At 36.8% G+C, this 25,052-nt stretch overlaps 1 protein-coding gene across 2 annotated transcripts; it reads right to left on the bottom strand.

The window, feature by feature from the left end:
• Positions 1–1,707: 1,707 nt before the first annotated feature.
• LOC119791638 (phosphatidate phosphatase LPIN2-like) lies at positions 1,708–23,102 on the bottom strand. Of its 2 annotated transcripts, none has more exons than XM_038297857.1 (20): positions 22,962–23,102; positions 14,362–14,562; positions 13,410–13,505; positions 11,921–12,207; positions 11,726–11,842; positions 10,210–10,333; positions 9,633–10,095; positions 9,259–9,358; positions 8,971–9,158; positions 8,277–8,370; positions 8,118–8,187; positions 7,953–8,036; positions 7,663–7,739; positions 6,517–6,667; positions 5,896–6,044; positions 4,209–4,295; positions 3,974–4,126; positions 3,672–3,786; positions 3,461–3,564; positions 1,708–3,360 (listed from the first exon to the last, which is right to left on the bottom strand). In XM_038297857.1, the coding sequence occupies exons 2-20, from the start codon at positions 14,551–14,553 to the stop codon at positions 3,216–3,218; spliced, it is 2,796 nt and encodes a 931-aa protein (XP_038153785.1). In that variant the 5' UTR covers positions 14,554–14,562; positions 22,962–23,102; the 3' UTR covers positions 1,708–3,215. The 2 variants fall into 2 exon arrangements, with proteins under 2 accessions (XP_038153785.1, XP_038153784.1); XM_038297856.1 differs by lacking the exon at positions 22,962–23,102 and adding an exon at positions 18,744–18,915.
• Between the last annotated feature and the right edge of the window lie 1,950 nt (positions 23,103–25,052).

Here is a 25,052-nt window from a genome sequence, read left to right as displayed (position 1 = left end):
TTCTACACAGAAAATGTGCCTGCAGTTTGATTCAAGTTTGATCAGTTGCTTGGTTACTAGCTTTGAACGCTACAAAGTTTGCACATGTAAACTTTTTTTGTAAACACAAACCTTTAGTACTGTAGATCAGGCCCTTTAAAGGAAAAGTCCGGTCAGAGTCTGGGAGCAGCCATTTATGTCCAAATATAGTAACACCTCACTCATGACATCTTCCGGCAGTGATGTCACGGTGCGGTAAGCCTAGCGCCATTCTCTCCGCTTTACAAGCAAAATCAATGGGAACTAATAGACAAATCTGCAATCAACAACACTTATTTTAGATTTCGAGAGGACTTCATCTTTGAAATTTGTGAGAACTATTGTTAAAGTGAGAATGGCCACATGCATGGCATTTAGATGTTGCAATACATTGGGTAAAAGTGAAAAAAAATTAGTTACTTCACCTTTCCCATTTATGATCTATGAGTTTGTTGTTGGATTGCCATCTTGAAGAGAGAGGATTTTCCATCAAACTTGTGGCCAGAGAAAAAAAAATGTAACATGTAGCCAACATTTTGAAGAGGAGTGTTTTCAATATGACTTGGATAATAGCCTGTGTGGCAAACACCAGATAGAGCATTGGGACTTGATCAACAGCCGATACCGCACTGTGACGTCATAAACTGGGTAGGTGACAGTAGTGTTCTTTGACAAACATGGATGTCTCTGGTAAATCCCATTCAAATAAAATTACTCTTAATTAAAAACACTTATCATTTATTGAACAGTATGTAATAGCTTTATATTTAAAGTACTTTCAGAAGTTTGAATTCTGAATATGACCGGACTTTTCCTTTAAGTACTAATATATATGTTTGACCTTCTTTTTTTTTTGCTTTAAGAGTTTAAGAGAATACAAAACACACAAAAAATACTTCTAGTAATTTTAAAAGCAGCCTTTTTATTTAACGCTCTTTCAAGATATGTTTTCACCATTTAATAATAAAATGGCACAGAAAAACGAAGCGTACTATCTATCCTTAAAATATGTACAGCCCATACAGTTTAATGCATTTTTGTTTGTTTTTTTGATTTCATTCTAGCAATAAAAAACTGGGTACCCACAAGTTGGTTTGAGAAATCTATAGAAACAACCTTACAGTAGCTAAGATCCTTTATTGGATAATAAAAGTAAAGTTTCATAAAACTATTATAAATATAAGTGTGGCCTCTTCACACAAAGTTTTACTTTCACAGAAAGAATGCTATCAATTGTAGATAGTTGTTACTAATAACAGTATATCCTCAAGAAGAATCTGGCAAAAAGAAATAAAAACTAGTGCCCTTAATCAAAAAAGAACAGTGAACCCTGAGTATAACTATAGATTTACAGAAATATTTATCAACTAGCATACTAGAGTATACAATCATTTGTTTGAAAAAAAAACAAAATTAATGCAGTTTCATAAATCTAATTGCATCCTGTTTTTCCTTCTCAGCGCATCAGTTGGAACAAAAAGTAAGGCCTTAAGGGGACTGTTAACTCTTATAATGTCTTTACAACAGTGCTTAGATTACGACAGAGTATTAGGGCCAGGCTAGAGATTTTTTTTTTCGAGAATAAAGCCGTAATATGAGAATAAACTCAAAACATTACGAGAATAAATTAGCAACGAGAATAGTCAAAAAATTAGGAGAATAAAGTCACAACGAGAATAGTCATTAAATTATGAGAATAAAGTCGTAACATTTCAACAATAAAGTTGTAAAATAACAAGAATAAAGTCGCAAAATAACGTGAATAAAATCATAATATTATGAGAATAAAGTCCAACTATTATGAGAATAAATCATATTGGGCAGTATGTCAAAGTGAACTGAGGTTGTTGTTTGGTGGATCTGGTCGGCCGTCATATACTGGTCGGAGCTTGAACCTTTTTTACTGAAACGGGTTGTGGTATGATGAGTTCATTCTCGTAATATTACAAATTTATTCTCGAAATAAAAAGAAAATAAAAATCTCTAGCCACCCCCTAATACTCCGTCGCACTTAGATAGCTTAGCTGTATCATAAAGTCATTTTAGTAAATGTTTATGTGCACAATTTGGCACCAAATATTTTTTCTTGGAAACAGAAAAGTGCAACAACAGAAAAGTATTACCTTTTTTTTTAACTTTGTAAACATCTGATCACAGATTAATAATAGAAATCTGTGTGAAAAGCTCATAAGCATTTTTAATTTACAAGACCAAAGCACAGTCTTTACACCAAAATGATCTCTAATCGAGCTCATGAATCAGATGTTGGGGTGCAATTAGAAGTACAACAGTATGACATTCCTGATTATGGGTTTAACTGTCAGGCTAACTGTCATATGTTGCTTTGTTATTATTATTTGCATAAAGAAACAGTGCAGGAAAAAAAATTAAGTGGAACATATTCTTCTCAAAAAGTTTGTTAGTCTGAATATTTCAGTGCAGCAAGCAAGGTGCAGAGAAACAATATGATTCTAAGGAAAATCAGCTCATTTTAACGTGTTAAATACTGATTGCTGTAAAAACTCCAACCGTCCATCTGTCCAAAGTAGAAACATCTTGAATGAATTAGCTTTAGACTTTGAATTTATACTCAAAATTTGGCTAAAATGAATCGGTAGCCCGAGAAAATTAGGCTTTAAATGTACAGTATGCAGTTTTGACAAAAAATTTGCATATAGTGGTTTTTTTTTAAAGTAAAGCCAACTTCTATTGCTTCATATTTGATCTATATTTAGAAATTCCTCTCTAGGTGTATGACACAGAAAAGCTGTAATTTCCTGAAGACTCTAAATGTAACATAACATGCTTCATTCTGATTGGTTGGTTTAGTTGGACTCAATCAGCTGAAGAATATGTAAAATTGAGTTTTACATAGAGATTTCTGATTTCTACCTATGTTCAAATGTCAAAGAATAAATATTCACCGGTGTTGCATGAACCTCCATCTATGTGGCATCTAACTCCATGGTTTTCTCCTAAAGAATGTTTAATTTAAAGTTATTTCTGTGCAATCTGTGTGCAAACATATTATGTGTGGTTTAAGCATTAAATACTGCAAACTACTGACCCTACTGCATAATTCGAGATTTAGGAATATAAAAATATATCCCTGATATATCAGCTACATCAGAAAAAAAGTTCAAGATGCTATGTTAGCAGCCTGTAAGTTAAGGAATTAAATCAGTGCATTCTTGAATTTACAGCAGCTCCTCGAAGCACACCTCTGCGATCGGCTGCCTCCAGTAACAGAAGGAGCTGAAGTCCGGACAGCTGAAGGTGGCGCAGTGCTGAGTGCTTCGCAATGGGAAAACATGCTCCACCAGCTCACTCAGCCTGCTGTAACTGTCACATTAATATTTGTGTATTACAAATGGGCAACACAAGGGAGACTTTCAAACATTTGTAACAGCTGACAAACATAAAGTCTGTGGTCGTTACTTACGAGGTTTTATTGCCTTTGGATTGCTCAAGAATCAACTCCCCCTTAGGATTCACTGTGAATATCCGACATGCAGGCACACCCACTTGTTTGTAGGCAAACACGTCCTTATGAGGTAATGAAACACAAAAGGAAGAGGGGTTATTTTCACAAAGTAAAGAAACTCTTAACTCTTACTTTCCAACAATGCAGGAACCAAAATAAGGTAACTCACATTTTCCCTGTTTCCAAAGGCAGCATAGAAAGGTTGACTGTTAAGGTGGAAGAGGTTCTTGATGTCTGTTAGGCATTCGATCTTGAACTTCTCAGGTTTTTTCTCAATTACCTCTCTTAAGGGAAAAAAGTAGAAGAGATGAATCCTCTGAAATTCTAGTATTAACACTAAATTCTGATTTAAACAAAGTTGTAATTTACACATAATTATATCTATATATATAGGACAATATTCTGACGCAGATGCAGGTCTTATCTCTGTTAAATTCTGCTCACTCTAGAGAGAGGCTGAGGATTTCTCACCTGTGGAAGGCAGAGAACAGGCTGCTGGGTGAGAGCATGAGAGGTCCCTGAGGAAGGAGAGTGCCGCTGTCGTTCACCCAGTGCAAGTACCCCCGGGTCATGTCGGCCATGCCGATGGCTCGCGCCGAGCAGTACAGGAACTTGTAGCCGTTCCTGCAACAGTTAGATGCTCAGTGGCTAAGTTGGTTCAGTTCGATGTTTTTATGAAAGGACGGAGGCAGATGATGGGTCTTACTCATGCACTGAATTATAAAGTTTGGCGATTCCACGATGAGTCCAGTCTTTGCCAAGTTGGGGGAGAATCTGACCAAAAACATCAGATCTATGAAGAGAATGTGAGAGGTCAAATGTTTGTATGGCTAGGTTTCCTTTCACGACAGAAAGTGCAACAACGTTCAGCTATGAATACTTTTGAAGGCCACATTTTCTAAATGGGGCTGTGTATCAATAAACATTTCTAGACTTGATTCAATTGCGATTTTCAAGATTTTGAATAGAGTCTTGTCTGATCTCAAACTGGACAGCTGGTATTGAAAACACGTTTTTAGCCGATACCGGAATTACTTGACGGAATTTATGCCCCATATTGATACTAATGATATATTAGCGTTTTCCAGCAAATCTGGAAGCAATGGTAGTTTATTGTGGCTGAATGGACAGAGTACCTTTTTATCTACCTTATTTGAACTGCTTTTTAGGAATTAATATGAGAATTTATCCAGAATAAAAAAATGTATCTCTTTTTAACAAAGCCCTATTTTTAAAGTCAGACTAATTTCATTTATTTTTTAATAGATTAGAGTTTCACTGACTACTTAGCAGGTGACTAGATCCAGCCTATCTTGGAATGGAAGTATACACAAATACTTTACAAATCTGTGAATGCATAAACAATCTAAACAGCTAATCCAAGCAAATAACTGCATATTAATTATGTGTATATCGGATTATTTTAAATTCGATTGGTTTGACCAATGATTGGCCAATCAGAAGAACTACATTTTTGTTTTAAAATCTGTTAAATCACCACTTAATTGTGAAGATTTTACTAAGTAAAGATAACTCAAACCTATTTCAAATAGTTTCTCAATATTAAGTTGAGGAATACACAAGGGATGCTAGAGCAGAAGCAGGCGATCAATCTTAGCCAAAGGAAACAGGTTTGAAGCTGGAGCTCAAATAGTACATTGGAAGTACAGTTAAATAATATTTTTATGAGCTGATAGTCGTTATAAAAATCATGTAAAAAAAAAAAAATATGTAAAAATGTTTTTGTATTTTGTTACACATTACATTTAATCACCTAAATACAATCGTTGATCCCTGAACAGGAATTCTGTCACCTATGGATGCTCTTTTTAGCATTCTGGTACCTTCATCAGTGGCAGGAGCTGAATCTGCTGCAGTTAGACACAATGCAACAGGCTAAATAGCTTACTGATATGCAAAGTGTGCATACAGTACATGAGTACTGGAAATTACAACCATAATATGTCACATTTTAAATTGTCGTCCGACTATTGTTTAAAGTTCACACATGTTAAGAAGCTAAGGTATTTATACATCTTGTCTTAGTGCTGTGGGAAAACATGGAGGTGTAGTAAACTTCTTCAGGGGAGGGATTTTTTTTTTGTTTGCTTATTATTTCGATTATATGACCTTTGAAAAACAGTCAGCCTAAATTCGAAATGAAAAATGACTAGACGCTGTCAGTTATTGTTCCTCAATGGAATTTAAAGCTATTCAAAACAAAAATTAGAAGTTTCAGACAGTCACAGGATGTGGAAATCAGAAATGTTCCAGCTAACCGTAACCCATGCATCACTCTTTAGAAAGATTATGTTCTTTACTATATTTTAAACTGCTTTTCCAAAAATTACATAAAAACAAACAGAGAAGTATAGTGTGGATATTTCCCGTACTTGGTGATGGTGCCATCTATGTCAGAGATGATGACCTTGTCATCCCAGTTCCACAGGTAGATGGTGCCCTCGCAGCGACACGTTCCCTGATACTGAGTGGTTATGCTGAATGTGACGTCATTTGGTCCATCTCTCAGCTTCAGGCTAGCCTGTAAAAAGACGCAAAACAAAGACGGGTTCACAAACTGAAAAATACAAAATTTACAGACGAAGCTCATGTTTATGGAGCCAAAGATTAGAGTAACCAGGAGCAGAAAGCCTTTACTGCCAAATGGTGTTTTACACGTACAAGGAATTTCGAAGGAATTAGATAAAGCATTACGGATTAAGAAACATATGGCTACATTAATGAACTTGGAAATATATAATGTTGAATGAACAAATTCAAGTGGATAAGAAATACTACAAGAACAGAGAAAAGTTGTGCAACTTTTTTGCTGAGGAAGAGCCCTATGGCAGTGATAAAAAATATACAACAGGTAGTAAAATGAAAAGTATTTATATGTGTGGAGATATTTGAGATATTTGTATTATTTACAAAACTGCATAGTAGCAATAACAGTAATTAACATCAAAACGCTGTTTCCGTCTAACTGACACCGTTTGCACCGTTAAACTTACGATCTGATCAGACGACAGGCGGAGGGATTTCCTGTAGGAGTGACATGGAGCCGTGCCTTCTGCTCGCAGGCGTTCAGTAGGTTTAAGACCTGGCTCTGCACCATTCAGCTCTTTGGTCTCCTCATCACTGGACCACTCTGGAGCCTTCTGCCTACATGACATGGACCGTAAAACAATTCTGGTGAGAAGTTGAGACATTACATTACATACACACTCCGCTGCGTTTTTAAAAGATATAAATATAAAAAATATACCCGCGGATGTCTGGGGCACAGTGATTCGCCTACATGTTATGAATGCTGGCGTACCATAAAGAATAAATTATGAACAGTTCAGTGTGTACCTTCAAGTTGTTTGCTCATAGGAAGACGTTACTTGGATATAACCTGACGGAATATCTTCAGAACAGCTCCAAATGACACAAAACTCATATGGGTGAGTAGAACATGATGTAACGTAAAATCAAGGCCCCAATGTAAAAAAAACGGCATTCCCCTTTAAGCTAGAATGAGGAGAGGAGCCTGTTATTGGTTAAATATCGTTTAATTGTTATTTTCATTTTATTTGCATGTTGAGAATGGTTTCAAAAGTATTTCTGATTTTGTGTTTTTGTGTATATATTTGAGCCTCTATGCAGAATTCTGACCTGTAGTGTATTAAAAAATGAAACAAATCTTGTTTTGAAGTCATCTTTGCTAGGGTTACTTTTGTTTTGTTTTTTGTGTTTTTTTGCATAAGCATTCCATGCTGATGATCAGGATTACACTCTGCTTAGTGTAAAATCAGATCAAGTTGCAGTGTCTCTTCCAGCCACCAGATGGCAGCACATTTACTCATCTATGTTCAACTCATTCGATCTCTTCTATTCAAAACAGCAAAGGTGTATTTAATTACATATCAGGTTTACAAACTGAACACCTTTCCCTAATAGTGATGAGTTGTGTGTGTTTAATCATCTATTCTTCATATCTTTGTGTCTTAGCTACTTAATGAGTTTATTGGTCATGTGTTTATAAGTCACAAGACCTCAGGACTGACTAATATGCTAATCCATCCTCTGAGGGACATGTTTACCAAGGAAGGCTCATGTTGTTTTGTTATTGCAGAGTTGCTAGGACTTTGAATGCAGGCCGGTTGCTGACTCACTGTGTTTCTGGGGCCCGGAGTGCAGGACTCTCTCTGCTCACTGACTCCTGTCTCTCCAATTTGCTCTCAGTTGATAACTAAGCAGAGGAAAAAGATTACATAAATATTTAAAAAGAGAGAGAAAATAAAGTGTTTGTCTGACGAGATAAAGTCTGTTTATAATAATATAAAACAAAGATGAAACATGCTACTGAGGCTTTTGAGTAACATGTTCCTCATTTGCAATGCAAACTGGAACTCCACATGAGTGAGTCATTAGGCTGCACAATCAGATATGCTGGAGTGTCCACCTGCTTTGTGCTGCTCTTCCTCCAGAACCACCAGCGTCCAGACTTCTTGGGCATTTTCTCCTTCACCCAGGCCTCTTCTGTATTCTGCAGTAAAAAAAAAAAAAAAAAGTTATGAGCAACTATCCTTCAAGCAGCTCAAGTTAAACACATAATTAAGCAGAATACCTTCGGCAGGTTTTTCTGGAAAGCTTGCATGCTGAGAATCAAAGGTGCCACTAGAGTCCAGTTGTAATATCTGAAAAAATAGAGATAATTTTAAGCCTAATCTTTAGATGTTAAGAAAAAATATGAATTTATGATGTTTGTTGAATTAATGAGACTCGCCTGTTTCCAATTCTAACCACCAAGTTTGGATTGTCGATAATTGCTGGATTCTCTGCAAAGTCATTGTAGGTGATCATGTGCTCCATGAATTTTTCTACATAAAAATGAAGAGATGTTTAGCCAACAGTGCATTATACAAATTATAGGAGACACCATATCAAAAGAATGCCTAGTACAGTAAAGTCCAGCTTTGATAACCTTTGAAAGCAAATTCTTCCAAGATCATAGGTTATACTCCCTATAACCTAGACTTCAAGAAATGTATCCTACACATTTATTGACACATTTGCATTAGAGATCTGATGACGAATGCAAACTTGTCAAGTAATCTAGTAGTCGATTAATTGTGGCGTATACAGACTATAAATGTGCCATTTGCTGAAGGAACAATCAACTCCGAGCAGAATTTAAGCCAATAATACACAAAATATTTATAAATGTTATTTTAAACATGAAAAAATTTCTTTATCATTAACTACTCACATAACACAGTCGGAGAAAAACAAAAAAACAACTTTGTTCAACTTTGTCCAATCCAAAAATATTTTTTTCTTGCTATAGTAAACATATCGTTGATTCTCTGTCCTTGAGAGGAAGTGGAAGAACAAACGATCAAATGTGGGCCAAGAAAAACTACCCTGGTTGCTGATGAAAACTGAAACACAAATATTTTATGATAAAGACAATCAGTCACCTTTTGGGATCTCTGAGTTCTCGCCCACGCCTCCACACAGCGATAGCGTCACATCAGGCAGGTCACTTGGAGAGTCGGACAGACACTCTGTGCCACTGTCTGCTGCTGCACTCCCCACTGACTGGGGCGACTGGGATCCAGAGCTCCGTCCCGTCTCCACCCAGTTCTTTGATACTTGCTCACACTCACTGCGATATGGATAATTATATAAGTTAATGCTGGCTGATGATAATGCTTGTTAAATACACCAAAAACCCTGAGAGCTGCATTGAAAGCTGAGTTTCCCACCTTTTTGGGAAGTACCGAGCAGCAACATCAGGCTCAAGAGCGCTCAGGTCTTCTAGGTATATATCTTCAGGCCCTTGGTGTTGGCTCCTCTTCCTCACAACTTTTCCAAAAAAGAAAATCAGCAGTGTTTCAATAGAAATGACTGACTTCATCGGGTTTCACTTCCTTTGTCTTTTTTGTTTTTGACTTCTGCATGTGAACGTAGAGGAGGCCCAAATACAGAGTGTGAACCGAGGGCCCAAACAGTAACCACATCCTGCCTGATAACAGCCGCTTACATTCAGAATGGATGTAGATGTCGTCTCATACAGAAATATGAAGGAAACTCGAACCATTCAGTGAAGTTTAAACCCCTGAGACAGAAAGATAGTTACCTTTTCTTTTCACAGGTGAGTCTGTGGTCTTAGATGAGGCTTTAGTATCAGGACCACCAGTCAAAAGATCTCCAGCTTCTTTGCTTCTTGTACCAGGAGCAGAAATGCTGTTCCTGCGATTTGGAGGTGAAGATGTCCACTTTGGCTTTCGCTCATTTTTTGAGCTTGAGTCTGAAATTGTTGGAGTTGTGTCAGAGGAAAAGCTACTCGACTTCAAAACTGAAAAGTCGTGCTTTGGTCCAGTGGTGTTTGCACTGTTTGATTCAGGAGGCTGAGGGCTGCAGCTGCACTGATGAGGTTTAACCATCCGAGGTTCTGGCTTCACAATATTACAAGCAGGCTCTGGTGAGCTCTGCTTTATGATTGGCTCTTCTTCCAAGTCCTCAGAGCTCAGAATGACCCTGAAATGTGTGCTCTCTGATGGGGTGATGCACAGCGTTTTTGTCTCAGGCTTTTTGTTGACCTGGACACAGTAAAGGAAGGTAAACCATGTCAATATTTCTTGTTAAAAGCCGCTTTAAGTCAACCTTTTTTATTGGTGTGAGCATGAATTATGTTCAAATGTTATGACCCGTACCCTTGTTGATTCAGGAAGCTCCCCCCAGCTCCACTGCATGTGGGACTCAGACCTGAACATGCTCTCTGTCGGCTTCACCATCAACTCAGAGTCACTTTTGGGCGACGCTGGCTCACACAAATTACTAAAGTAAGCAAAAAACACACATTTCCACTGAGTCAGCTTCAAGGTCTTAAAGTAAGAGTCTTCTTTCTTTAATTTTCCTGTTCTTTTTAAAGTTATACACAACTATTTCCATGTTTAACAGTAAAGCAACACAAATTAGTAAATGATTGTGAGGTTAAAAAAAAAATCCTAATGCAATTTAAAGTATCTCAGAAATATGATGAAAGCTCTGTAAAAACCATTTTGGGTAATGCACTTAGCTTCTCCCATATACAGGCTGTTTTTTGTCTATTTTTCTTACTCTGATTTGATTTAGAGGATCAGTAAACCTCAATTTTTCAAGTCAATTTATATGTTTTCTGCAGATGTTTTATGTTTATTGCAGAAATGGTACAGAGGTAAAGATTGGGACCCACATGTGGAGGCATTAGTCTCGACCTGTGGACCTTTACTGCATGCCTTCCCCATCTATTTCAACACCATTTCCTGTCAGCAAAGCTTTCATATAAAAGGGCACTGGGGGCCAAGTAAAGAATTCTGTAAAAAAAACCCACTAAAAGCTTGAGTTAGTCACACATTGTTTTGCATGTAGGTGTAAAACTTTACTATTGATAACTTCTGATTAGAACACCTTCCTCCATGCCTTCTCTGACCACATATTACTTTCAGACATTGCTTTCTCCTGGCCTTAAAGGCTAGATGTGAGGTTCATACATAATTGCTGTTCTAACATAAACATTCTTCCACAGGAGCAGCGGATCTCTGCAGCTCACCCAGAGTCACTAAGGGGCTTTTAGCTGCTTTTCTGATTAACATCTGATTGACGCATTTGATGCAAAGTTAAAATTGCAAACAGGTGTGGTTTACCCTTTCCCTTCACCCTCACAATTTGTTATGTTCTACCTCATACGTTTTAACTTAAATATTTGTTGTGATAAGACAACTGGCCTGATCTTCACAGGGTTTGCATTTCCTAAAACAGCTTTAAACATGTTCATACACTCAGAGCAGATCTTCAAAGAAGGTGCAAAGCGGTTTGCTTTTTCAATTCAAGAGCCTTCATTGATATGCAGATCATATTCTAAAGAACAAATTGCACAAATTCTTGGATGGAGGAAATGCAAAAGTCAACATTCACCTCATTCAAAACAATTTTCCTAATCAGAAACTCAACTACTGTTGCAATTTTTTTAACCAAATCGGTCTGAACATGTTGACATTTGCGAAGTGGTCTTTTTAAATCACCCACAACACTCCAACTTATTGCACATACTAAAAAATAATTGTAGGTAAATTTTAGCTCCACCTAATCTGAATCTTTGAAGATCAGGTCCAAAGTGTGAAAAATGTCAGAAGGAATACAACTTTTTCCATGCAGTGTAACAAAACACATAAGCTGAGAAGTTCATACAAGGGGCAGGGAGACCAGTCTCCATCAGAAAAAGGGTAGCTGTCCCATTCCAAGGCGGTGAGAGGAGAGTGCTGCCTCTGCTCCATGTTATCCTTCATCCCCGACAGGGATGATGCTCTAAATAAAAATACATAATAATTAATAGGATCGTAACTATATATTGTCACTAAACGGCACAGTTTAGGTTACGCTCACCTTCCGCTGTTTGCATGCTGCTCCTCATCTGAACTGCACTCACACACCTCCTGCTCTGCTCCTGCACATGTCTGCTCCTCCTTGCGTGGCTCAGTTTTGTGCCTCCTTCGTCGACGCCTCTTCTTCCTTCCAGATGAGCTTGAGCAAAGTTGATGGTTTGTTGAGTCCGGCTCTAGGACAAGGGGCTGACAGGTCTCTGCTGATGCTGCACATCTGGCTTCTCTGTTCCTGATCAGAACCTCTTCCGTGGGAATGGGTGATGTCACCAAGTGGGCGGGAATGATTTCCTGTTTCAGAGACTATACTTACACACTGACCACAAACAGACACTGCCTTGGAGAGGTTTTCAAACCCTTTCATTAATTTGTACCGAACCAGTACAATGTCTTGCCTCATTGTAAAGTGATAAGAAGATTATACATAATAAGAAAAGCTTAGACTCTCTTCCCTCTGATATCCCAAAGATACAGCCAAGAGGCCTATGGTAACTCTGGAGGAGCTGCAGATCTCCACAGTTTAAGTGGGAGACTGTTGACATGACATTTACTAAACCTGCTTTGCACGAATCTAGCCTTAATGGAGAAGCAGTAAGAACAAAGCAACTGCTGAAAGAAAGCCAAAGGAAGTGCAGTTTTTCAAACGCAAAGCAGATAACAAATCTGTGGCAGAAGGTGCTCTACTAAAAGGAGACCAAAATGAGACTTTTTGGCTAATATATGATTCTCTTATCACAAAGTAATACTGCACATCCTATCTATAGTGAAACATAGCGGTTTCTGTGAAGATGTACTTCTTTAGTCCTTCCATGGATGCTGGTAAGAGATAATCGGGAGATGGATGGCGCTAAATACTGGGCAATCCTGGAAGAAGACCTGTATAGGTATCAGTCTCAAACTCAACTCCTGGAGGCTGATGTCCTCCAACTACTCATTTGCATAAAACAACTAAACTGCCTCTATAACAGTACAGAGCTCTGCTACTGAGCTATATTTGATAGGTGTATTGAAGCACAGATTAATCTGGAAGTTGCACAGTACTAGCCCTGAGGAACTGGAGTTTGGTGTCTCTGTTTTAAAGTCTGGTAAAGGCAAATACAATGTAAGCTTTAAATCAAAACATATTAATGCTAAAATGGCCAAGTCAAAGTCCAGTTCCAAAGATAATCTGTAGGGGAAAATCTGCATGCCTTGAGGAGTACTGAGAAGATGCCCTCTATCCAGTCTCACTAAGTTTTAATTTATTAAGCAATAAAGAATACATGAATAAATGGTGGAAGCAAAGGTTCCACTTTTTAAACCAATTTTCATTCTTCCTACCAACTATGGACTATTTTGTTCTGGACTATGACATAAAACTTTAAATTATACACCAAGCGATTGTAAGGTGACAAAAGAAGAAAAATCTTAGAAGTATGAATAGATTTGCATTTTACTGTACAGGTAAAACAGGGAACTATTAAGTCATGGTTAGTACATTATGTAAAACTCACACTGTTCTGCTCTGATTCTTGCACAAAAAAGGCCTCTCCATTGTCTCCAAGCTTCATGTGCAGCTCCACAGGTTCTCCGTTGATCTGGATGTCAATCTGCCAAATCAGAGTTTCACAAGTAAAGAAAACTGTGTGCCAAGTCCCCACACTCAGATTGCTTCAAGTTAAAACAAACAACAACAAAGTGTCACAGAAAACCACAACTCTGTGCACCGGATTTACCTGAAATTCAAAGCAGAGCCATGGAAAACAGCTTTGGGTTATTCAATCAAAAAAGCAACCAAATCACAACAAAACCCTTACTTTTATCTGAAGCATCCAAAAGTTTTCTGGAGAAGGAGAGGTCAACACATTGAAGCTACAAGATGCAGACATTTCATATTTACATACAGTTTGTGTTCTCTGATGTGCTTTACAGAAAAGGACTGTTCAAACCACCAGTGAAACACCCGCAGACGACTTCCTGCCTCGTCTAACACTCCGGTAACTCTACAGCAGATGAAATCTACGAGGCTATATTTTTTGAATGAGCTGAGAGACTTATTTGAGCTTCAGCCTCTTGTTCCCATGTCAGAGGTTATTAACAGGACACAGAGGACAAAGTTCTGTTGCGAGAGGCAGACTAGTTTGGGATCATAATGTGTTTAAGATGGAAACAGAGAAGCAAATTGATATTTCAAAATAAAACTCTAAAAATTGTGGATAACAGTTATCTTCATTAGAAATGTTACTTAAGACTTGTTTAGATGTGGGTAGAATATGCAGAAATTGCATTACTTCAATATATTTTCACTCAAGTAAGATTAGTGTAACTTCAAAGAATACATTGTTCTGTATTTATTTATTACTTTAATGTAAACTGAAATATATTTTATTGATTAACTAAACCCCAAAACTAAAGATATCAACACAATGTTATTTAAACAGACGTATAAGGTCTTATTGTACGCACCACTTTCTCCCTGGAGCGCAGAACACCAAGTTTCCCGAAGCGGACATGAAAAGGAGAGCACTGGAATGTCCCGTCAGGCTGACGGACCACAATCACGTCGATGCAGCCCGACAGGGTGGCCTGATTGATTCCTTTATACAGCTCCTTCACAGTCACCAGTACCTGGCCCGCCAGCTTCCCCACATAGTTCATGGTGTCTACCTGTTAGGATCATAAACACAATTTTAGTATCATTTTAATAAAGCTCTTATTTTATTTTGAGCTAAATAGGTCACTATCCCCATAAAAAGGCTGCTGTTGCTCAGAATAGCCAGTCCCTAAACGTGCTGGTTCTGTCCTATTTCCCAAACGGTCCAGAGATGAATAAAACATATCCTGGGGCTCTGCTACAGCGATCAAGGCTGCAGAGGTGGGAGGTCCAAAAGTATCCAGAACCAAATAAAGTCTGCAGAAATTAACCCACCTAAGATCAAATATAAAAGATGTAGTTTAGAACTTTAAGGTGAAATAGTCTTATAGTCATTGCTACAGTAAAGGAGTAAAAATCTATTAGCTTCATCTCAAAAAGGTTAAAAAGCAATCCACTGGACCAAGTTTGAAAATGTTTCGCTTCCTATCCAGGAAGCTTTTTCAATTCAAAATGTCAGAAATAGCGTTGAGTTAGAAAACATACAAATTGTTACAGACAAAAGGGTTTTGCATGTTTTCTAAAAGCTTTGTTGGGCTACTGTATAAGAGCCTCGAACTCAACGCTGTCTACTGGTTTAGGTCACTGCTGTGGCCTGAGACTCCAGATGCATCCAACCCTAAAATGGGGCAGTTCCTCAGTGATACCTTGGTGTTAGTGCTTTAGAGGATAGATTATATAGCTGAGACTGACTAGTTAAAACTACTGTCTGTACAAACTCACTACGGAGGCAAGTAGACACAGAGCAGCTTTTTATATCGCACAGCAGGAGACCCTTCCTGGGTGAGGCCACAATAGCATTAAAACAATTGGAAAATACTAATTCAAAATTGGATGCTGTATATTCGTTTATTATTAGAAAGGCACCAAAATGACTCTTTTAAAACACAAAAGCAGGATGGCAACGAATATGCAGTAAAATGATAACAGGAACCTCATGACCATATAGCATCCATTTGACATTTTCCTGGTAAAAAGAAGTTGATTTGGGGGTTAGATTTGTTTTTGTGTTGTCATTTGTTTTCTTTGGGAGTTATTGTAACAGTAAACCAGATTATTTTCACAGGAAATGGAAGAAAGAGGCGGTGCACCACTAATGATCTTCCTGTGTTAAACACAGGAAGATCTGCTTTTATTTTGTAGATTGCAGCTTTTGTTTTGTTTTCTTATCTTTATTCTGCTTACCCTGCCTTGAAAAATCAAAAATATCAAAAGCTTTTCTGCATAATATTCAGCATTTTCAATTATCTAAAATGAACCTCTTTATAAAATTTTGGAATCATGCTTCTTGAGTAACATTTTCAATGACTTAGACTATGCTAAACACATAAAATGTAATAAAATAAAAACATTTGCAACAGAAAGGAACACTTTGTTTAATCCATGCACTATTTCTTATGAAAATTTTTTTTAAATGTACTAAAAGGTTGTTTGACACCAAGTTTTCTGCAAACTGATTCTTGGTTATACAGATTTAGAACTGAAGCGATACAGTATATTGGTCCAAACTGGGTCACAAGGTATTTCTAATATTTCAGGTTCAGTTTTCTACTGGGCCTTGGTCTGTCAATAAAAATGCTCACATCCTCTCATGACATCATAGTTTAGCTGGAACACATCAGCTGTTTAGGTCTTTTTCATAAGAAATATATTATATATCTTATTAAAAAGAAATACTTCCTTTTATTTAATACAGAATCAAAAACAATCTAGACAGCAACGAGACAGAAAATAATTACTTCCACCTGAGACTTCCAAATGTTTGGTATTTTAGAAAGTGTCTATATAGAAAGTTCGGCATATGATTTTTTTTTCTTCCTTTTTTTTGCTTTATGTAATCAAGTTGCAAAACTGCCTGAAAAAGGGCAAATATAAAGTTTAGAGTTTACAGTAGCTTATACTTAAGGTGGTTAAGGTAATATCCTCTTGATAAATATGGTGAATAGTGGCTATTGTATTCCTTTTTTCTTATTCAGAGTCACAAAGTCAGTCACTTTAAAACAAAAAAAAAAGGAAATATGTAAAGTTTTGGTTAATATGAACCAAGAGGTACAAAAACAAACATCTTTGAGAAAACAATACATATTTTTTTCTTTCTTCTCTTATGGAAATAATTGATAAAACTATTTAAAATAAAGAATGATGAGGCAAGTCTGAGCACAGCAGAAGGCATCATATTACACATTCATGGTACGTTATGGATTTGTGAATGTGAATGACCTGTCAGACATTAAAGCAAACAAACACTTTGTTTTTATCGATAAAACCCATCTACACTACTTCATGACACACCTTCCCTCCTCAGCTGCCTGTAGTTTATCCCTCAAAGACGTCACTGACCAAGGTGATTATATTCCCGCACCTTATCTAGAAGCTGCATTTGTAAGTATGTTTCTTGTAATCAGGAGCAATTTTTGAACAAGATATACTGTAAACCTATTATCTGCTTGTTTGTGAATTAAGTTTTTTGCCTAAACAATAGTTTGATACAAATGGGTGGAACAACAATGTATTTATACAGTTACCCTGGCTTTAGCTGCATATCAGCTGGATGGACTTTGACACCACTTAGTCAGACTGTGCTGAGCTCTCTGAGGTCTTACAGTAAGTGCTGATCTCTTACTGATAAATTGGAGTCTCTAGTTTGAAAAACAGATGCCTCACAGGTCCCCAACTGGCATCTTCATTAAATAGTACCCGCAAAACACCAGTGTCAACATTTACAGTGAAGAGGCGGCTGTGGGATTCTGGGCTTCAGGGCAGAGTGGCAAAGAAAAAGCCATATCTGAGACTGGCCAATAAAAGAAAAAGATTAAGATGGGCAGAAGAACACAGACATTGGACAGAGGAAGACTGGAAAAAAGTGTTGTGGATGGATGAATCCAAGTTTGAGGTGTTTGGATCACAAAGAAGAACGTTTGTGAGACGCAGAACAAATGAAAAGATGCTGGAAGAATGCCTGATGCCATCTGTTAAGCATGGTGGAGGTAATGTGATGGTCTGGGGTTGCTTTGGTGCTGGTAAGGTGGGAGATTTGTACAGAGTAAAAGGGAGTCTGGATAAGGAAGGCTATCACTCCATTTTGCAACGCCATGCCATACCCAGTGGACAGCGCTTGATTGGAGCCAATTTCATCCTACGTACAACAGGACAATGACCCTAAACGCACCTCCAAATTGTGCAAGAACTATTTAGAGCAGAAGCAGACAGCAGGTATTCTATTGGTAATGGAGTGGCCAGCGCAGTCACCAGACCTGAACCCCATTGAGCTGTTGTAGGAGCAGCTTGACCATATGGTACGCAAGAAGTGCCCATCCAACCAATCCAACTTGTGGGAGCTGCTTCTGGAAGCTCCAGATTACTTCAACAAATTAACAGCTAGAATGCCAAAGGTCTGTAATGCTGTAATTGCTGCAAATGGGGGATTCTTTGCAAAGTTTGATGTAAAAAAAAAATATCTTATTTCAAATACAAATCATTATTTCAAACCTTGTCATTGACTCGGTTTTCTATTCATTTCACAAGGTATGGTGGTGAATAAGTGTGACTTTTCAGGAAAACACAAAATTGTTTGGGTGACCCCAATCTTTTGAACGGTAGTGTATGTATGTATATACTCAATGTAACTCAATGTAAATTATTCTTATTTCTTATTTAAACCATTGCATATATGGGCTGCAACATATAAATCAAGATGCTATGACCGAAAACAATTTATTGACAGTTGACAGTTGATACATGATTGGCTGAATTTAGGTGTACAAGCTGACATATAACTAACTGGTCCGCATAAAATAACCATAAAAACCTCCACAAATTTAAGACACAATTTTTTTAAGAATAGAACTTTTCAAACTTTTGGGACAATGTTGTCTGATAAAGAGTACATTTATATACATGTTTAAGCCAGAATGATTTAACATTTAAATAAGAATTCCCTTCGACTTAAAGTCCATAATTACTATGCAGTTGTTTACAGGGAGGCATTACAACTGAGTTCCAACTGTCATTTTTTAATAAACTTAATAGGAGTTCAGGGGCATGTTCCGCAAGGATGAATCATTAAGGCTGAACACCTTTTTTACTTGTGTTCTATTCAATAAATTTTAATCAGTTTCTTCTTTTATTGACAGTTCACAGAGAAAAAAGATGACAATGTTGACCAATCAGGAACAAAAAAATGACTTGAACTGACCAGAGTCCACGTGGTCTTAAGGTCCTCCTGCTGTTCTCCAGGTGTAGTCTCTGAGACCTCCATATATGAGGCATTTATGAAATCTGCAGCCGAGCCCTTTCTAATACAATCTTTTCTTCTGGTGGACTCCTTTTCTCAGTGCCATGTGCAACAGCTTCTAAGACCCTTCTACAAGAACTATGTGAGAAAATGATCCCTAACCTGAACTCTGATATTCTTACATAATCTACTCAAGAACCAGTCCCCATTAACCACCATCTCATGCACTAAGGGTTTCTTTCAACATTGCAAAACAGCTTGGAGGCAGAGTTTAATCTTTTTGTTTGAGTAAAAGTTTAATCGCTTTAAAGACTTAGATTTTGGTAGAGCTGTAAGAGCTCCTTCAGTTTCCAGATGTCCGATATGTATACTAATTCATTGTATGGATTAACAGTGATAATGTCCACATATTTGGCAGGCCAGTAAATTAAAAAGAAGTTGCAACAAGCGTTGCAACTTCACGCAGTGCAATGTCATCAGCATTGAAAACAAGTGTTTTCAATGCTGATGACATTGCACTGCGTGATACACTGAGGGCGCCCCCCTGCAGCTTATAATGGAACTGTAAGTCATAGACTCTTTCAACAGAAAAAGCATTAGTGTCCGGGTGAGCTGGTGATGATACCATGCATATTTCTGCACAACCAGAAAGCCCAGACAGTGGGGTGTTCACTTTCTGCATCCTCTGCACTAGACTCTGTAATCTGTTACCATCTTTCTCTCTAGTTACTTGAAAATCAGCAGTTCTTTTGAATTTATGGCAGTTTCTACTCTCATTCTAGTAATCTATACATCATTTTTGGTATTTGGTACTTTCTTTTCTGTTCCCTAATTATATAGAAAGATGTATGTGTTTTTTTATGTATGTTTTATCTGTCTACCCTTCCTCTTGTAATTGGCAGGTCATAATGATCATTTGACCACTAACCTGCACAAACTGAGCAGCTGTCTTTGATTGTCTTTTTAACTAACACTAAGCAGACAGACAATTTAGCCATTACCCTGCCGAAAGCCCTTCAAGCTGAAAGGTGTTTTTATCACATTAGCCATTTACCAATAAAGACTTCTTAATAACTTTCCTCCTGAGTACCTTAGATCTGTCCTAAATCCTATGCACTATATTTGCCTTGAGTTTGACTCCCTGCTGTGCCATCCTACAAACATTGAAGGAATTGTGTACAATATCTCATGCAGAACCTAGTAATAACAGATTTCCACAAAATAACACTTTAATTCCTGAAAAAAAAGTGATCATATATTTTTATTTTAACCAAACCTTCTTTTTTGCTGCTGAATATAAGGACTATTTCATACCTGGCAAAAACAACACCACAAATAACAAAACAATAAGTGAAGTCTCGCCCCATTCAAGCCTCAACCATTTAAAAAGCAACTTTGCATTGATCAACCAATCCCGTTGCAGTATTATACAATAAGTGGGACAGGAGGATGTACCTCTTGCTATAACATCTATTTTGCCAGAATTCAAGACTACAACTTTAAAAGAACAAGAAGAAGAAGTAGTGCTGCGCCATAAGTGCCACAAATGCATCACGATTAAAGTCTCTCATGTCAGTCAATAAAATTATTAATGATTATTGTTCTGTTTACCTTCATAAAAAAAAGACCAGGTGAAAAAAGCCTGAATTTAAACTGTAACCCTAACCCTATTCAGACATAACCTTAAACCTCCAAAAAGCGTTCAGCCCTACTGGCACCCTTCCTTAGATTGACCATGAGCGATTGCTCATATTACCCAGAATATCACATGATTCGGATCAGAGTTCAGCGGTATTCCAAAATTTTATCAGACATATTGTCCATTTATATTGATCCAGTGTCTATGGAAATATATTAATTTTGATTTAGCCTTTATTTATTGAGCCTTAGCAAAACAAACTTTGCATTTGAATAGAAATAAACCTGAAGCGCTACACATGATCATTCTTGATTTCCTGTTTAGGCGTTTGATGCTAACAACATTCATTCATTTGTAACAGTGATTGAGCAAAACAAAACAAACTTAACAAACACAGGGTGACGTGTTCTGCTGAATGGCCCCCTGTCCATATATGATTCGATTGGACCAGATTGATAATAAATAGATCTAAACAGAGAAGGCTAGAGATTATCAATCAGTTTTCCCAGGTCACAACACAGACTCTCTGTTAGAAATACTTCTTGACATAGAACCAGTGAACAATATCATTTGTGAACATGGATTTAAGAAAATAATTAAAAATAGAATCAAAAGCCAGACCGTGGAGTTGACTAGAGCTGTTGTTTGTAACAATAAAATTTGTAAACGATTTTTTTTTTGACATGTTGTAAAAAATCTTTTAACATGTGTTCATTGTCATAAAAAAAATAATTATTTAATTTTTGTCTGGCTTCGGCAAATGATGCAGAGTATGTTCAACTGTAGACACCGTCTGGGTATTTAACTTTCCTTCATTTCACCACATGTGACGTTTCAGAACCCAACAACATAGTCAAACTTAATGCAGACAGACAGATAAAGTTTAAGCAGCACTAAAGAGAGTGTTCTAGTCAGATCATATTGACTGAGGTGTATAACTGAATGTTAGTTACACAAATCCTGCTTATGGAGAGAAAAGAAGATTTGCACTACTTTTGCATGGCCAGCTAAAGGAAGGCATTCTGGTGCATTGATGCAAGTAGAAGTCAGCGCTTTTACACACATCAGTAACAGTAAAGTTCATCCACAATGGACTCTGGACAAGGAAACTTTGAAGGTTATGAATAAATGTAATCCTCAAGTGAAATATCTGCTTGTGGTAAGTGCAAAAGAGCATTAAAATGAAAGTAAATTCACAGTACTGGTTAAAAGAAACTAGAAATAATGTGGTTTTGAAAAGCTCATACTGATATATAAAGGAAAGTTTTATGATACCACATAAGATTTGGTATATTTGTTAAATGCAAGACAGAGTATGTTTTAGATACTAAAAGTAGGGGGATCAAGGAGAAAACCATATCTCTGACTGGCATAAACATAATATTATATCTTAAACCAGAATTACATTTCTTCAGAACTATACTTCTACTCTTTTTTTGCTTATAATATAGTATAAATTTGTTCTTTAAAAGAGAACACGTTTTCTAAATAATATCAGGTATACAGATTTTAATCACAGACTTCAGTTTTAGGTTTCTTTTAGGGTTACAGCACTTAATGACTTCAACTCAAAAGCAACCAGATCTCATCCATTCTCTCACTGTAGGGTGACATTACTAACCCTTAAGAAGTGTTAATCCTGTTAATAAGATTAGGTCAAATCTGCAGCTGCACGTTCCTCCCTCTGACTGTGGGCAGCTTTCCCCTTTAGTCTAGAACAGCTATTAGTGTTTTTGGGTGTGGGACTGTTGCCATGGCTCCTGAGAAACTTGATATCAAATGATATATAATAATGTCAGTAGATCGTCTCCATTATCAGAATTTATTGAAGTAGGTTTGCACTTAAAAGGAATTTGACTTGGTGCTGATGGTGCAGACATCAGGGGTTATTTTGTGCTATATTATTTATGAGAAATGTTCTTTTTAAGTGTTGCAGTGTCCTCGTAGCTCTTAATTGGTTTAAAAATGTTAAATTAAAACTATTATATTGACAGTTTGAAAGCAACAACGATTTATAAATAAACTTATCTTGTTGTGCTTTCATGGCTCATATGATTTCTGGGAAACAGCTTACATCATTCAGCTATGGGTTGATTTCTTTAATGTCTTTAGTCTAACAGAAATCTACCTCGAAATAACCCATGAAGATTCCAATATATATATATATTTTTTATTTTAAATAAAAATATATGTTTACTTCTACAGAAACTCAATAGCACTGTCTAAATGACGTATTAAGGCGTAATAAATTAATTTTGTTATCGTTTTTTTGCATTATTTTTTTTTTTTTTTTTTTTTACATAAAGTTGCTACAAATCAAGTTGATTGAAACATTGAAACTGGCTCTACGTTCGTAAAGTTCCCAGGGCTGCTCTGAACTTTAAAAGCCAATTTTAAATGGCTCGGACACCGTTTGGTGACGTCAGAGACGCGAATAAGAGACCAATGAACGGAAGTTATGTTTTTATTTTATATATTCTATATATTCTAAGCTTGTTAAAAGAAATAGCAGTGAAGATAAAATGAGTAAATCTCCCTACCTGCTGCGAATAGTTATTCAGCGGTAGCAGGTAGACAGTCTGTCAGTCAGTCTCTTCCTCCACCCGGCGGCACATATCAAGGTTTCCCTCCGCTCCTCCTCCTCTTCCTCCTGCAGCTGCTTCACGTGACCTCGCGCGCTGATGAAGCAACCAGCAAGAGGAGATAAAGGAGAAAAACTCACCTTCTATTTACCTTTGAAATGCTGCATAGATTTAGTCGAACCAGCTACTACCTTCAAAGACTCAAAAGTGATATTAATGCAAAATATACTTTTTGTGATGTTCAAAGAGAATAATTCATATATTTTGGCATTGCACCTATTAAAAATTGTTCCTAGAATAATTTTCTCTTTCTATTGTAAATAATAATCGCCCTCACTTTTCACTATGTTGGTAACAAGTTTTTTTTGTGTGTGTGTGTGTTACAGTTATTATGTCAATGACTTACAATCTCTTGACTTACAGTCATTTGTTTCTCATCATTTCGAAATCAATTAGAATCTAAATTAACTTTAACAGCAACACAGACATGCTATGTCAGAAAGGGCAGCAGCGCTTATACTGCCTAAGAAAGCTTCCCAGGTTTCAGGTTGACAAGACTCTAATGACCATGTTCTATAGATCTTTATAGAGTCCATACTTACCTTCTCTGCCATCTGCTGGTACACTCTTCTTAATGTAAAGAATAAAAATGCCATATATAAGATTATTAAGGTATGCAGTAAGATCATGGGTGTTCAACAGAAAAACATGTCTGATTTGCATGAAGAGCAGGTAATTAGGAAGGCTGAGTGCATCTTGGATAATTATACCCATCCCCTACGTAACGAATTCCAGTTTCTACCTTCTGGTTCCCGTTTTAAATATCCACCAGCTCAGACCAATTGATACAAACACTCATTTATTCCCTCTGCTGTTCGGCTGCTGAACTCTACTAGGAAAAGTAGATAGTCATATGCTGCATGCATATAGGCCTATGCTCTCATATCTACTTCTTAAATTCTTTATTCTAAACATTATGTCTTTTCAATAATAGTACAAATTTTATAAACCCGATGCACTTTATGTTGTTATAAACCTATGGCATTTTTGTGTTATAGTACGATATGTTTTATTATTATTATTATTATTATTATTTTGTTTGTGTAGTGATATGTTTTCTTTTTCATGTCGTGTATGCCATGATCTGTTATTTAGTATCTCAATGAAAATAAATCTGCCTGTTTTCATATCTCTCAGTATTTGAGTTCTTTGAAATATCATGGAGGCTTGAAATGATTTCAAATAATTTGCTCTCACAGATCTAATCAAAATGCCTACGTGTAATCACTACAAATGGTACCAATTAAAACCCTGTACAGACCTGGTGAGTTGTTATCAAAGACACAGTCCTCCTTTGTTGCAACCTACCCCACTAGCGGCAGGCTGAAACACAGACTGCAATGATTTGTAATATTAAGAAAAAATAGTAAAAACAAAGGAATACAACTTGAAACAAGTGCAACTAAGGAAGACAAGCCAAGAATAATACATGTCACTCTTATGACTAACTATAACTCCTAGTCACCCTCTGTTGAATTTATTATACATTTATTCTTTTTTATTTATGAATATCAACAAGCATATTGATCTGGAATTAAAAAAAATAATGCTATTGTTTATTGTCTCCTATATTTGCAACCTTCTGAAGAAAAACCAAAGTCTGGTCCTAATGTAGCAAATTTCAGCATTGGCAGAACCAGAAATCTTTCATAGAGCTGGCCAGGGAGGGACCAATGTTAACTGAGGGGTGGCCGAATATGGAAAACCATATTAATACGTTAATCACCCACTATCAACTGGAAAATTACCTAGAAAAAAATCAATATTTACCAAATAGATTAAAGAAGATAGACTAGTTTTTTATAAAATCCTAGCTAATAAATCTACTCAAATATTTATAGATCTATGTTATGTCTAGGTCAGTTATGATTCCACATAATATTCCCATTGAATGGGTTAAGCTCGTCAAGACAAATTTTATAAAACACCTTAATGACTGAAAAGACTCATAACTTTCCTTTCCTCTCCATAAAGCACAGAACCATTCTG

This window comes from Cyprinodon tularosa, unplaced genomic scaffold, assembly GCF_016077235.1.
Source record: "Cyprinodon tularosa strain WSP-4 unplaced genomic scaffold, ASM1607723v1 ctg4, whole genome shotgun sequence".
Taxonomy (NCBI): domain Eukaryota; kingdom Metazoa; phylum Chordata; class Actinopteri; order Cyprinodontiformes; family Cyprinodontidae; genus Cyprinodon; species Cyprinodon tularosa.
Note: the sequence above shows the minus strand (reverse complement) of the source record. Positions and strands in the feature narration are given on the sequence as shown.